We start from the raw sequence: 12,924 nt of genomic DNA on the forward strand, positions 1-12,924 counted from the left end.
GGTGCCCTCTCCGGAAGTTGCAACCTACCCGGTACCTCACTGGTGTACCTGCGCATTGCAGGTCATTCTGGGAATTGCAGTTCCTTCTGTCTGGGGAGTGGCTCCGCGGCGCGCGGCCTGCTGGGAAATGTAGTTCCCGGTTGAGAAGGCCAGGCTAGGAGCTCCGAGGCAGGCGCGCGGAGGGCAGGCCTGGAGGGGGCGGGTCCGCACGGGCCTCCCAGCCGCCCGCCCCGCCGGGGAGAGGTCACGGCGTGAGGCAACCACCGCGATCACCGCGAGGTTGGAGCGCCGGGCTGCACCATGGCCTACTGCCGGCAGGAAGGTAGGAGGGCGGGGTACCTAGAGACGGCCTACGAGGGCCTGCAGGGAACAGGCTGATTGTGCGGCCCCCGCTCCCCCACCACTGGTGCGGAAGATAGTCCTCGGACCCTTGCGTCGGGTCTCCATCCCCGCTTTACAGATGGGCAGCGGGGAGAAGCGAGGCGGTCCAAGGTCACCGTGAGGCTCGAACCCGGACGTCGGAGGGACCACCACGTGAGAGAGCTCTTAAACTAGGCCTGGGGGTCGGAGGAGTGCGAGCGCGCTGCCGCTGGCTCCTAACGGAGAGTTTATAGGTATCAATTGTTACTATGGCGCTTACCCACACCACGTGTTCCGGTTTGCGCCGCCCGTCAACAGTCCTGGAAAGTCGCCCTCGGCGTGCTCTGTGCTGCGGCGTGGAGTACCGCCCGAGGGGACCGGTCAGGCGCTGGTGTGCCCTAAGCCAGGCCCTGTTCATTTCCCGAGAGTAAACAGCGACCCAGAGGTGACTAGGCTAATGCCATGATGCCGGCAAGTCCGGAAGCTGGGGTTGGACCCCCGCGGTCTGATTCCAGAGCTGCACAGCCTGGTGACCAGTGGATTCCAGGGAGCCTTCCGTTGGGAAGATAACCCCCGAAAAAAACAAAACTAAATTGGTTTCTGTCTATGGTGTCTCTCCTTGTTACCTCTCCTGGGACCCCAGAAGTCTCCGGGCCAGGAGTTCGAGGGCCTCCGCGCACAACCGCTAACTGGCTCTTTGTCCCTGAGCTGTCACCCAGCCCCTCCAAGGCCCAATGTTCAGTCTTGTAAAACGAGAAGTGGGCCTTCCTTCCTTCTCCAGATATTCATGAAGCACCTTTTTAGTGCCAGGTGAGGGGGATGGTGGACACCTGAGACTTTAAAGCTCCAGAGAGAGCTGGAACTCTCCCTGGAATTCTTTAATGAATAGTCTAGCTCCCTCAGGTCATTGAGGGACCCTTAAGCCCAGAGATGGAGGTGATCTATCCAAGGTCATGCTTAGGTAGGAAAACAGCTCAATCTAAAATGCTAGGCCTTTCCCCCAGTACCCCATTCTGCTTCCAGAACCCTCCTTCCCTGGGTCATAAAGTCATAATACTCACGATGTCTCTAATGAGTGCTATTTCAATTGATTGATATTTAACTCTGCCTTGAGCAAAAGTCCTCTGCCCTCACCGCTTTGTTAGAGAGTAGGTCTCTTGTTTTTTTTATTGCCTTCTGAGTCTACTTTACTTCATCATTTAGCAAATTTTCTTTTTTGAGCCTTGTGGGCTTAATGAGGCCATGCAGATAAACAGACCCTCCTTGTCCCTGAGGATTTCTGGAAGTCCAAGGCAGGTGTTTATCTACCACCAAATGGTAGATCATATCTTTTCCTGGGTCAAAGATTTCTCTTAGTTTTGGGGGTGAGAACTGAAAGCATTCATTTTTAGGCCTTCCCTAGTTTTTAATATTATCCATGCCATGGTCCCCTAAATCCTAAAAAACTTCTTTTCTACCTAGCAATTCTTTCTGTTTCCCATGGGACTTAGAGAAGTGATCCCAAACGCCTGATTGAGGGCTTGTGTGATGGAGCCCCCGCCTGATCCGTCCCCAGCTGGTCTCTAATCACCCACTGCTGACCAGCCACACTGGCCTCAGCTGTTCCCTTTGCCTGGGTGCATCCTTCCTCCAGGTCTTCCCACGGCTGCCTCCTCATCCTTTAAGATTCAGCTTCTCAGTAAGGTCTTTCTTGACCCTTTGTGTCTTTCACTTCCTAAACTATGAAATTACCTGGTTTGTTTTGGTCATCTTATTTCCTGTCTTCTAGCAGCATTTCCTGTCTTCTGAGAGCATTAGATGGGCCATACCCCTGACACCTGGCACCTTTACCCAGTGAACCCATGCATACGCCTTCCCTCTGTCCTAAGTGAATCACATTGACTTCAGGGGTGCCCTGCCCCTCCCCCAGTCTTTGGAGTAAAGGCCTCAGCTGGGTGTTCAAGGTGTTGGGCAGTGTGGACCCAGACTCTCTCCCTGGCCACGGGTAGCACTGTTCTTTCTCTTCTAATGTTGACCCCGCTTCTGTTCAGCTAAACTTTATTGAGCACCTGTGAAGTACCAGCCACTGAGGCATGGCTGTGGTCATAGGTGGGCCATCTGCCCTCATGGCATGGTGGGGGCTGGGGGGGGGGGAACTTTCCTGAGTTGGATGTGCTGAGAGATTCTGATGTGTAAAGACCCACACGTGTCCTGGGGAAAATGAGACCACCCATCCAAGGGTTTTTTTCTCTAACCTGCTTCATGGTGATAACCTTTCTCTGCTGGGGCGGAGGTCTTCATGTTCGAACCCAGAGTTCAATTTCTCCATTCACGTCTTCAGCAAATACCGATTACCCACTATGTCTTGGGCACTGTTCTAGGCTCTGGAGGTGCTGCAATGAATGGAGCAGACATTTCAATTTCAGTGGGGGTGACAGGTGGTAAACAAATATGTAATTGTAAGGTGAGAAAAAGCAGGTAAATGGCGATGGGAAAGGATGAAGGAGGATGGCATCTGAGCAGGAGGTATGAAGGCAGGGAGAAGGTGGCTGAGAGGGGATCTCAGTATGTTCCTAGGGGGCAGAACAGCCTGTGCAAAGGCCCTGAGGTAGGCGTGTGCTCAGCACATTCAAGTAGAAGCAAGGAGATGCTGAATGGAGGGAGAAGTGGGGAGAGGGGGTCATGAAGGTCATGAAGGTGAGGGATGCTTGGAGGCAGAGCCAGCAGGATTGGATGAGGGAGGCATGAGAGGAAGACGGGAGTCGGGGACAGAGGCACAGAGTAAAACTGCAGAACTGGGGTGTCTTGGTGTTTGAATGCTCTGTCAATCCTTCTGTCACCAGCCCCACCCTGAAGTCCTGCTTGCAGAGTGACCTGGGCCTCCAATTCCCAGTCCTCCCAGGTGTGTGGATGGGGACTGCTCTTCTAGACCGCCCCTCCAGGGGCACTTTGGGGTCAGCTGTCTCCCATCTTTGAGGCAAGAGCAGTCCTCTGTTTTCCCCCTTTTGACATTGACATCTCAGCCTCCCATCTCTTCCAGATGAATGATTTTATGTCATTTGATGCCATTTAAAGTTACTGTGTTTTGGAGTTCCCGCTGTGGCCCAGTACGTTATGATTCTGACTACAGGGGCTCAGGATGCTGTGGCAGTGGCACTGGTTCAGTCCCCACACCGGGAACTTCCATATGCTGTGAGTGCAGCCATTAAAAAAAAAGTTACTATGTTTTGAGAGGAATTTCAGATGAGAGCAGAAACTCACCTCACCTCCTTTGTGTAACCAAACTCTCTTGACTCTTGCCCCAACCATGGAGGTAGGTGGGCTGAGCTGGTAGGTGCTTAACCCTAGCTCTGAACAGTCCTGTTAGTGCTACCCTGAGCCAGGCCTCTCAAAGCTGGGCTTAACTCTTAGGCTTAGGGCTGCGTTTGTGTTCTTCTCACAGATGGTTTTGAGCCCTTACTGCAACTGGTCCATTAACAAACATGAGCACTGTCTGGGTACCAGGGTCAGGGATACAAAGATAGGTCCCTGCCCAGAAACCACAGTCACATCACCAACAGAACCATACTCTCCCATTGCTATGATATGAATTCGACCCCCAAAGTCCTGTGCTAAAATCCTAACTCCAGGGGTGATTGGTATTAGTAGGTGGGGCCTTTGAGAGGTGCTTAGGTTATGAGCCTTCATAGATGGAATTTGTTTCAGGTTTTTAAAGGTTGGTTCTCCTATAGAGAGCCCAGCATCAGGGAATTGCTGCTTCCTGAATTGGAGAAATACAGTTTGACATTGATTTAAAATTTTTTCTTTTACTACCTCATGTAAACATCTAAGAAACGAGCTCTTAGGTGGCCTGTGGCCTCCATTAACTCTAAAACCAGACAGATGATGGACTCAATTCTAACAGCATTCGGCTTTTAACATTATTTCAACCTGGTAGATGGTATTTGACCTGACACTTGAATTGCCCCCACACTGGGAACAACCTGCTTCTGTGCCAGCAGAGAGTTCCTTGCAGGTTACCATCCCCGTGCCACTGTCTGATGGCGCGGTCATCCAGGGCCAGGCTCTGACCAAGGAGCCTTTGTTGTGTGGCTGGGAAGTCACTGGCCCTCCCCAGTTGGGAGTTAATTTCACCCCAGTCCTTCTCTCCCTGGGCTGTAATCATGACAATTTTGACTCGGAACGCTTAAGAGGGCATAAGGTGGTGTATCCACATCCTCCCCGATATGCTTTTATCAACTTTTTTAGGTTATCTTGGAAGTGGAAAACAAGCATTTTTATATCTTACTTCACTAGAGAAGTTCCTGAGAAATGTAATGAGACACCCAGGCTAGCCGATTACCTAGTCCCCTAGGCGGCATCGTCATGAAACTTTGTTTTATCACAGTTGGGACTTGAGGGGCGATGAGCACTGTCCTTTTGTCGGTCCTGTGTCTACTCTCAGGCCTTCCTGCTGGGACAGGTGTGCAGTGAACAGCGTATAAGTTGCTCTGTACAAAGGAAATAAAGTAGTACCCACTTCACGGTGCTGGTGTGAGGGGTAAATGAGTGAATAGGTGGGAAGTGCATTGCTTTGGGGCCCAAGTGTATAAAAGATGCAGTTAGGTTCTGCCATTAATGATTCTGATTCCAATCCCAGTATGTGCGTTTTTTCCCCACACCAAGCAATTCTCTGACACCAGCTGGGTGTCCTACAGTTCAACTCAGTCAGACGCTGTCTACCTGGAGAAAGTGACAGATAGGTTAAGGGCTCAGTCCTGCAACAACACCCCCTCCCTGCCTCCACAAACTGCAGCTGCCAGTCACGAGTCCAGGTTGTCTCTGCACTTTTGAACCACTGGCCGTAGATCACAGGTGCCCGCGACCCCCTCCTAGGGTTACTTTGCTATAGTGGCTCACAGAACTCACAGTTTACACACTAGCTTCCTGGTTTGTTATAAAAGGATATGACCCAGGAGCAGCTGCATGGAAGAGATGCACAGGGCAGGGCGTAGGGAAGGAGCATGGAGTTTCCTGCCCTATCCCCCAACCTCACGTGCTCCCCAACCCGAGCCTCCCCCAGGCCTGTCTGCTTGCGATTTTGATTTTGCCGAGGCCTCATTACAGAGGTATCCTAGATGAAATCCTTGACTGTTGGCTGAGGGGCGGGTGAGACTGAACGCTCCTGCCCTCCAATTACAGGGCTGTGTCTCCTGCCAGCCAGTCACCTTATTAACACAACAGAAGACGTTCATGCTTGTCACCTGGGAAATTTCAGTGGCTTTAGGAACTCTGCTAAGCTTATAGAATCTATGTTTCTTACTCTAAATGACAGTACCACATCCCTCGATCCAGTGTGACCCATCCCTGGGGGGCTGTCCAGGAAGGTGCCTGAGAGGACTGGGCCCTGTGGGAGGGACCGAGAACGTTCTGGGCAGGGTTGTGCTGGCCCGTGGTTCCCAGACCTGGTTGTGTCAGTCACTTGGGAACCGTTAGCAGTGTGGACACACAGAGAGCTTGATTCAGCTTCTGATGGCTGAGGACTGGCCTCTGGACCTCCTGTACTGGGCCAGGCTTGCACCTCTTGCCCCTGGGCCTAAGACCAGGCCTCCCCACGGAGCTGGGCCTGGCTGAGATCTTGGCAAACAAAACTGTCAGCACCAAGTCGAAAAACTGTGTCAGCTTATTCTGCTTAGCACGCAGCACTTTTGCAGACTGCTTTCGAGTGCTTTGAGTACTGCCCAGAATTACCGAGGTCCTTGGGTTCTTGAATGTGAGCTGGCCATCTGGCCCCAGTCCTTTCCCAGGCCTCCTTCTTGGAGATGGAATGGGAGGTCTTCAGGAACAGGCCCTGGCCCTGTGCGTGCTGCGAGTCACACCCATGGCAGGCCCTGTGCAGGTGTGGGGAGGGCATAAAGCACCAAGTGCCTTCCCCTGTCCCCTCAGTTGTCCTTATGGCAGCATGTCCCTGATGTATACTGTCACCCCCACGCTTTCCCCAGGCCTCATCTGGAAATACTTCAACCCAGCACGGGCCTAAAGCTTTCCTCCATTTTCCTCGGCGTCCCTGTGACTGAACTTTCCTAAATATAAAGGGCAAACAAAAAAGTAGGAAATAATCAGAGAAAATGCAGCAGATCTGGGAGAGATAACGTGTCTGCAGGCCCCTCTGCCCCCAGTGGCTGCTGACGAGGGCTCTGTCCAAGGGCACACTGGATGGTCTGCGTACATGCTGCCTTGTATCCCGGGTCTCCTGGGCCAGGGTGGGCGGTCACTGGGGCTGTTGAACTTGTTCTTGCCCCTCACTAGGTGGGCACCAGGAGCTTAGAAGAAAGCTTGATTCTAGGCTTCTTGGGGCAGGACTTTACTCATCCCTGGAGCATGTAGGCTCTCAGGACAGAACTGTTCTTGTTTTTGTGGGGTGGGGATTGGCAGTAGGGTGCGGTATAGCCTGGGGAGACAGAGCTGGGTTCAGATCACCCCCAAACCTTCATGCTCACTGCAGGAAATGGAGCTCCCGCTGCTTCCTGGAGGGGACTGGCTGATAGCAGGAGCTGGCCAGCCCCATCCACCCGGGGTTGCAGACACCAGGCGGGGCCCTCAGACCAGGTGCCCCCACCCGCACAGTAATAACAAGCACTTGCTGTGTGGTTAGCTGATAGCCACAGGTTTTAGGAGGTGAGGTCAAGTGCTGGCTGCTACGAGGTATAAGGGGTGAGCCGGAGGAGCCGATAGCTGAAGTGCTACCTGGCCATTTCCAGCTGGTTGGTTCTTAGTAGCCACTCTGGGCTTGGTTCTCTGTAGAAGATGGGCCAAGGGTCAGAAAGGTTAGCTGATGCAGGACACTCGTGCCCCTTCCTGTATGCACCCAGCCTCCCCAAGGAGACCTCCTCCTGTAATATTGTGGGGGGTGCTCTCTGATGGTAGACTAGTTGGTTAAACAGTCAGAAAACTTGGGGGCTGAAAGCAGCTGCACTGACAGTATGGGGCGTCTTGTCTCCCACCCGAGGACACACACAGCACTGGGGACACCATCCTCTTCCTCCCTGTTCCAGCCACAGGCAGGCAGGGTGGGAGTGCTGTGTGAGCGTCACCTCACTTCAGGGTTTCAAGTGGCACAGTCCTCAAATGGCTTTCCATGGCTGCTTGGGTTTAGGGCTGATTTGCAGATCCTGGCTGAAACATTTCTCCCCGTTCTCCAAACACTAGGGAAGGATCGAATCATATTTGTGACCAAAGAAGACCATGAAACTCCAAGCAACGCGGAGCTGGTGGCCGATGACCCCAATGATCCATACGAGGAGCACGGTGAGTGGCTCCAGGGAGAGTGCCATGTTCCTGGCCACCGCCCGATTTCCAGGTGTCCTCTGGGCCACAGCCACCTCCGAGGACAATGAGAGTGACTCCCTTAGGTGCAGGGGCCCTGCATTTTCCAGCCCTCATCCCCTGCACTGCCCTGGTCATCAGGCCCAAACCTAGGACCTTCTCCTTTCTTTTGCCTCTTTTCCTTCTGAGTTTTTGCAGTGACTTAAGCTGGTTTGATGCTTCCCAGTGCTTGAGTTGGGGGCAAGTGTCAGGGGATTCCAGCTGGTACAGGTGACAGGGGCCTTCTGCTGAGCCCAGTCACCAGACTGAACTCAGGGACTTCACAGACCCTTGCCAAGCAGGCCGTGAGAGGTACACCCTCACTCTGAAGGGTGGGCCACAGCTCCCTCCTCCCAGGTGCTCCAGCAAGCACCTACTGTGGGAAGCTCAGTCGAGAGAGGGACCATTTTCCAGCAGCAGGACTCAGCTCTCCTGGTCTGGACTGCTGGACCCACTAGAACTTCCCCAGCCTGTGTGAGGCAGGTGTGTGTGGTGTTCATAGACAGTACTCAATTCACCAGTCAGAAACCATCTCCAACACCAGTGACAATGGCTAACAAACCTCCCAGTGCCAACTGGGGGTAAGTGGGTGGAATAGCCAGCTGGCTGCAGAGTGTGGGCTCCTGGTTGGCGCGTGTTCTCAGGACCCTTCGCTTGCTCCCATTACCACTCCTGGAGGGGGATGAGGTAGAGCTAAGGGGGCCTGGGCTGCACCCTGATGGGAGCTCTCGAGTCCTCATCCTTAGAGAAACGTCAGTCCGTGTGAAGTCCAGGATCCGCCTGTCTTAGGTCCATATTAGTCAAGCACGTTTCTTTAATTGATGGAGGCTGTGGGTCCTGCAGAACTGGGTCTTGTTCTGTTTGTAAAGGAGGACTGTCTGCCTGGAGACCCGGCACCTGCTCTGGTCCCACCAGCTTCACTGTCCCGCTTGTTCTCCCTCCTTCCCACCTCTTCACTGACAGAGGAATTAGCCATTGCAGTTCCTTCTAGTGAATAAGGAGTAAGGTATGTGTGGTATTCATAGACAGCATGTAAAGCAAATAAGACAATTCTGGGGCCTAGGTCTGAACCCTCAATTGCCAAATTACTAAGCAGACCAAGCAGGCCACCAAGTTGTGCCCACTGCCTGCCTACAGCACCTAGCTCTGGCCGAGAGCATGGGGAACGGCCAGGAGTCCGAGAGAAATGTGGGATTAATTTCCATCAGACAGTCAGGGGGCTCTGAAGACCAGCTGATTCCAAGGGAGGGTCGGAGCAGGCCCTAGAGGTGAGCTTGGGTGGTTGTGCAGATGGCCTGCAAGGAGCCACCTCACTTGAGTCCCTTTTCCCTGAGACATGAGGAACAGGCACTCCTGTGGCCTGGGCTAGTGCTTAATGTTGCTATTATAATCCATTATGTCCTTAGGAAACTGGTTGTGCAGGTTTGTTAGCCAATTTGAGCCTCCAGGGGGTGGCAGTGGCATTTGTTATGTTTCCAGCCCTGAGATCGCCTTAAAGGCAAGGAGAGGTGGGTCGGGGGTTGGAGCTGGGCCTGGCTGTGGTCCCCACTGGGAGCGTACTGCCCCCAGAAACCTCCTGGGTAGGTGGGACCCACCACAGCAGGCCGCCCAAAGCACGGTGTGATTCAGCAGGGACAGCTTTGCATTATGTGCTCTGCAGCTGGGAGGGTGAGGGTGAGCTGCCTGCTGAGGGCCGGGCCCCCTGACCTCTCCACCACTGGCCCATTTTACAAGTGAGAAACTGCCACAGTGGCTTTGTGGATCAGTGAAGATTCTGGAGCTGGGTTCGACTGAGGCTTAAGATGGGGAGAATGAGTTCAGTGTCAGGCCTGTGTGCTTCTCTGGGGTGAAAAGTCATGTGTAATCTCACTGGGCATTACAGAATCTTTCTTACGAGGGCTCCAGTTTCCATAGACTACTTGTAAGAAACTTTTACGTGAATCATGTCACAAAGCTGAAAAAGAGCCATCATCTTGAAAACATTTTAGAAAACTAGGAAATACTATTTAGTTGTAAACAGGGTTTAAAGATAAGGAGATATACCCATCAAAAGGGGCCTCTGTAATACTGAAAATGAAAATCCACCTGTAACCCCACCTCCCCCAACACAGATGAACAATTTCACAGTTTGGTTAACATGGTTAATAGCCCTACAGCCTTACTGTTTTTACAAGAATGGAGCCACACTGCTCTGACCACTAGCCTTTTCCTTTCCACCGCGTCTTGAGCGCTCATCTCCAGCCTCATTTTTACCAGTCTTCACCCTGCTGGGCTGAGAGCAGCTGCAGAGCCAGAGGGGCTTAAAAGGAGGGCACATGGGGCCGAGGTCCTGACCACCTGTGGAAGGAGGGCCAGTACCTCACTCCTTTAGTGTTTGGGTTTTTTGTGTGTTTTTTGTCTTTTTAGGGCTGCACCTGAGGCATATGGAGGTTCCCAGGCTAGGAACTGTAGTTGCCACTCTACACCACAGCCACAGCCACACCAGATCCGAGCTGAGTCTGTGGTCTACATCACAGCTCATGGCAACGCCAGATCCTTAACCCACTAATTGAGGCCAGGGATAGAACCTGCATCCTCATGGATACTAGTCGGATTCGTTACCTCTGAGCCACAACGGGAACTCTGTTTTGGGGCTTTAAAAGGCTTCCCTTTAACCATCCTCATGGTGGCCTCCATTGTGGATGAACCCATTTCCCACGTGCGGTTCTTGGGGCCCGGGTACTGGGAATGTCGCACATGGAGGGAGAAAGGCACCGGTGGTGACAGCTCTGCAGCTGAGCCAGGAATGCTGGGCTGTGCCAGGCATTGGAACCAGGTCCGGGGTCGTGTTACTGCCATATCTGTGAGGACTGGACTTGGTTTTGCTTTTTCTGAAAACTTGCACAGCATCATCTCATTTTCTTGCCCATCTTCCTGTTGCAGGACTGATCCTGCCCAATGGAGACATCAACTGGAACTGCCCGTGCCTTGGGGGAATGGCCAGCGGCCCGTGTGGGGAACAGTTCAAGTCAGCCTTCTCGTGCTTCCACTACAGCACGGAGGAGGTCAAGGGGTCGGACTGTGTAGACCAGTTCCGGGCCATGCAGGAGTGCATGCAGAAGTACCCAGACCTCTACCCCCAGGAGGAGGAGGAGGAGGAGGAGAGGCCGTCGGACCAGTCTGAGGAAACAGCTGCCGCTGAGGCCTCCGCAACCAAAGAGGAGGAGGGGTCGAGCTAATGAAGGCTGGGCTCGGGCTCGGGGCCCCAGCCTCCTTCAGAGTGACCTGAACCTCTTGGAAATGCCTTTCAGTCGCTCTCCAGGAAAGTGTCTTTCCCTCTGTTGTTCTGTGCACTGTAATGTACAAAGTAATTTATTGTGCTAATGGGGTCTTGGCCCCTTACCTGTACACTGAAGAAATGGGGTTGTGTGTATGCAGGTGTCACATGAACCCCTGTGAACCTGTCAGCCAGTTTACCCCCATTCTTGAATTCTTTTCTCACAATGTCCTGGATTTTGCCATTTTGAAATAATGTATGCTGAATAATCTCAGCAACCAGAAATCATTCTGAGAGTGTCTCTTGTGAGTGAGCTGATTTATTCTGATTCATTGTTTCCCTTTTAGTAGATGTTATACCCCATTGGAAAATGAAACAGAAACAAAACATCTTCCTTTAAGAATGCTGGAGTGGGGCCATGCCTCACACAAGAGGCGGGATGGCAGACCTTGAGTGTTTGAGGAAGCAGTGCTTCGTTCCTAATACATTTGGTTTCTAGTTTTGCATTGAGCTCTAGGTTTTCTGTTTTTGGAAAGCAGAGCTTTGGACCCTCTAAATGAATCCCTTTGTGAGTGAAGAGGAAGACTGGGTTTTGCTGTTCTTGTTATTCCGAAAGCCCTGGCTTGGGGCCTTGTGTTCACACTGGCTGTGCCTCAGTCTGTTCAGAGGCAGTGTTCTTGAGAGGTGGGGACCTAATTATTACCAAAGTAGCAGCCAAGAGAGGAAATGGTGTCAATTAAAAAAAAAAAACATGATTTTTACCTGATTTTAAATGTGTCCTTTGTTTTTACTAATTAAAAACGTTTTTGAGATAAGGAAATATAAATTAGGAAAAAATCAGTTTCCATTCTTCTTTGAAGACACTGGTAGAGCAGTTTGAGTCTTCAAATTTGCCTCGTTGCATCCTTAAGAAGCCTCCACACAGACACCGCTGCCAACCTCGCCATGTTGTACTTGTGAGAAAGGAGTCACAGCCCACACTCAAGAGGGGACGGAGGCAGGAGCACCAGAGGAGGTGTCAGTGCCCTGGAGCCTGGAGGTACAGCCTGCATGAAGAGTGGGGTCAGGAAGCTGTGACGCCCATAGGAACCCAGGACTTCTTTGAGCTGCATGCAGTCTTGCATGTTTAACATACTTTTTCAGAAATGTTTTGGTCAGGATGTCACTGATCTGTGACTGTCCTGGAGCCCATTCATTAAATGCATTCAGGGAGCCTCTATGGTCCATGTCCAAAGGACATGGGAAGGGGCCCCAGCTGACCCCTGCCTGCATGAAGCTATGGTCCAGCCAGGGGTCAGCATCTCCTGAAAAGCAGGAGGAGTGGTGGGTGTTTGCGTGATGGCTCTGGGTCTCAAGGCAGACCATCTTCTGGCCACAGTCACTCTTACAGCACATTCTCAGACAGTTCTGCCACAATCTGCTTGGTCAGACAAGATTCCGTCATCCCACTTGTGGGTGGGGGGCATTGTGGTGATGAGAAAGCCCACTGCACAAGTGGCAGAGGGGATGGAGGTGGTGCTTCGGCAACTGGGGCTGCATGGTTCCTTTCTCAACTGCCACGGGTCCATATAAGCAAAAAACCTTCCCAGGCTCCAGAGTAAAGAGAAATTCTAGGTGACTATTTATATATAGAAGACAGCAGCTCATGACCACACTGATCTGGAAGTGCCCGCTCCCCAGAGTCTTGTGACTGTTTTGTGATGCAGGCAAGTGCAGTACATTGAATTTTAAGTCTTTAGTAAGTGCTGTGACTGCACAGATTTTAACTTAATGATGACATTTTAGCAACTCATGTCTCCAATGACTAGAAACTATACCTTACATAAAAATAAAAGATTCTTCACTCACCTGGAAGAATCAAAGAAGTCACACATGTCCAGGTAGTTTCACACATAACATTCTGGATTCCCTGGGCCTGGAGAGCTTCAGAAACACCCATCAGTGTGATGAGCAGACAGACTTCCTCCTTTGTTCACCTGAGGAGC

At 52.0% G+C, this 12,924-nt stretch overlaps 1 protein-coding gene across 1 annotated transcript; it reads left to right on the forward strand.

Annotated features, from left to right (window-relative positions):
- Window positions 1-73: 73 nt before the first annotated feature.
- On the forward strand, window positions 74-11,705 carry CHCHD4 (coiled-coil-helix-coiled-coil-helix domain containing 4). Its single transcript, XM_047781845.1, has 3 exons — window positions 74-322; window positions 7,528-7,626; window positions 10,606-11,705. Exons 1-3 carry the CDS (start codon window positions 301-303, stop codon window positions 10,899-10,901), a joined length of 417 nt encoding a protein of 138 aa, XP_047637801.1. The 5' UTR covers window positions 74-300; the 3' UTR covers window positions 10,902-11,705.
- Window positions 11,706-12,924: the final 1,219 nt, after the last annotated feature.

Source organism: Phacochoerus africanus, chromosome 1 (assembly GCF_016906955.1).
Source record: "Phacochoerus africanus isolate WHEZ1 chromosome 1, ROS_Pafr_v1, whole genome shotgun sequence".
NCBI classification, from domain to species: Eukaryota; Metazoa; Chordata; class Mammalia; order Artiodactyla; family Suidae; genus Phacochoerus; species Phacochoerus africanus.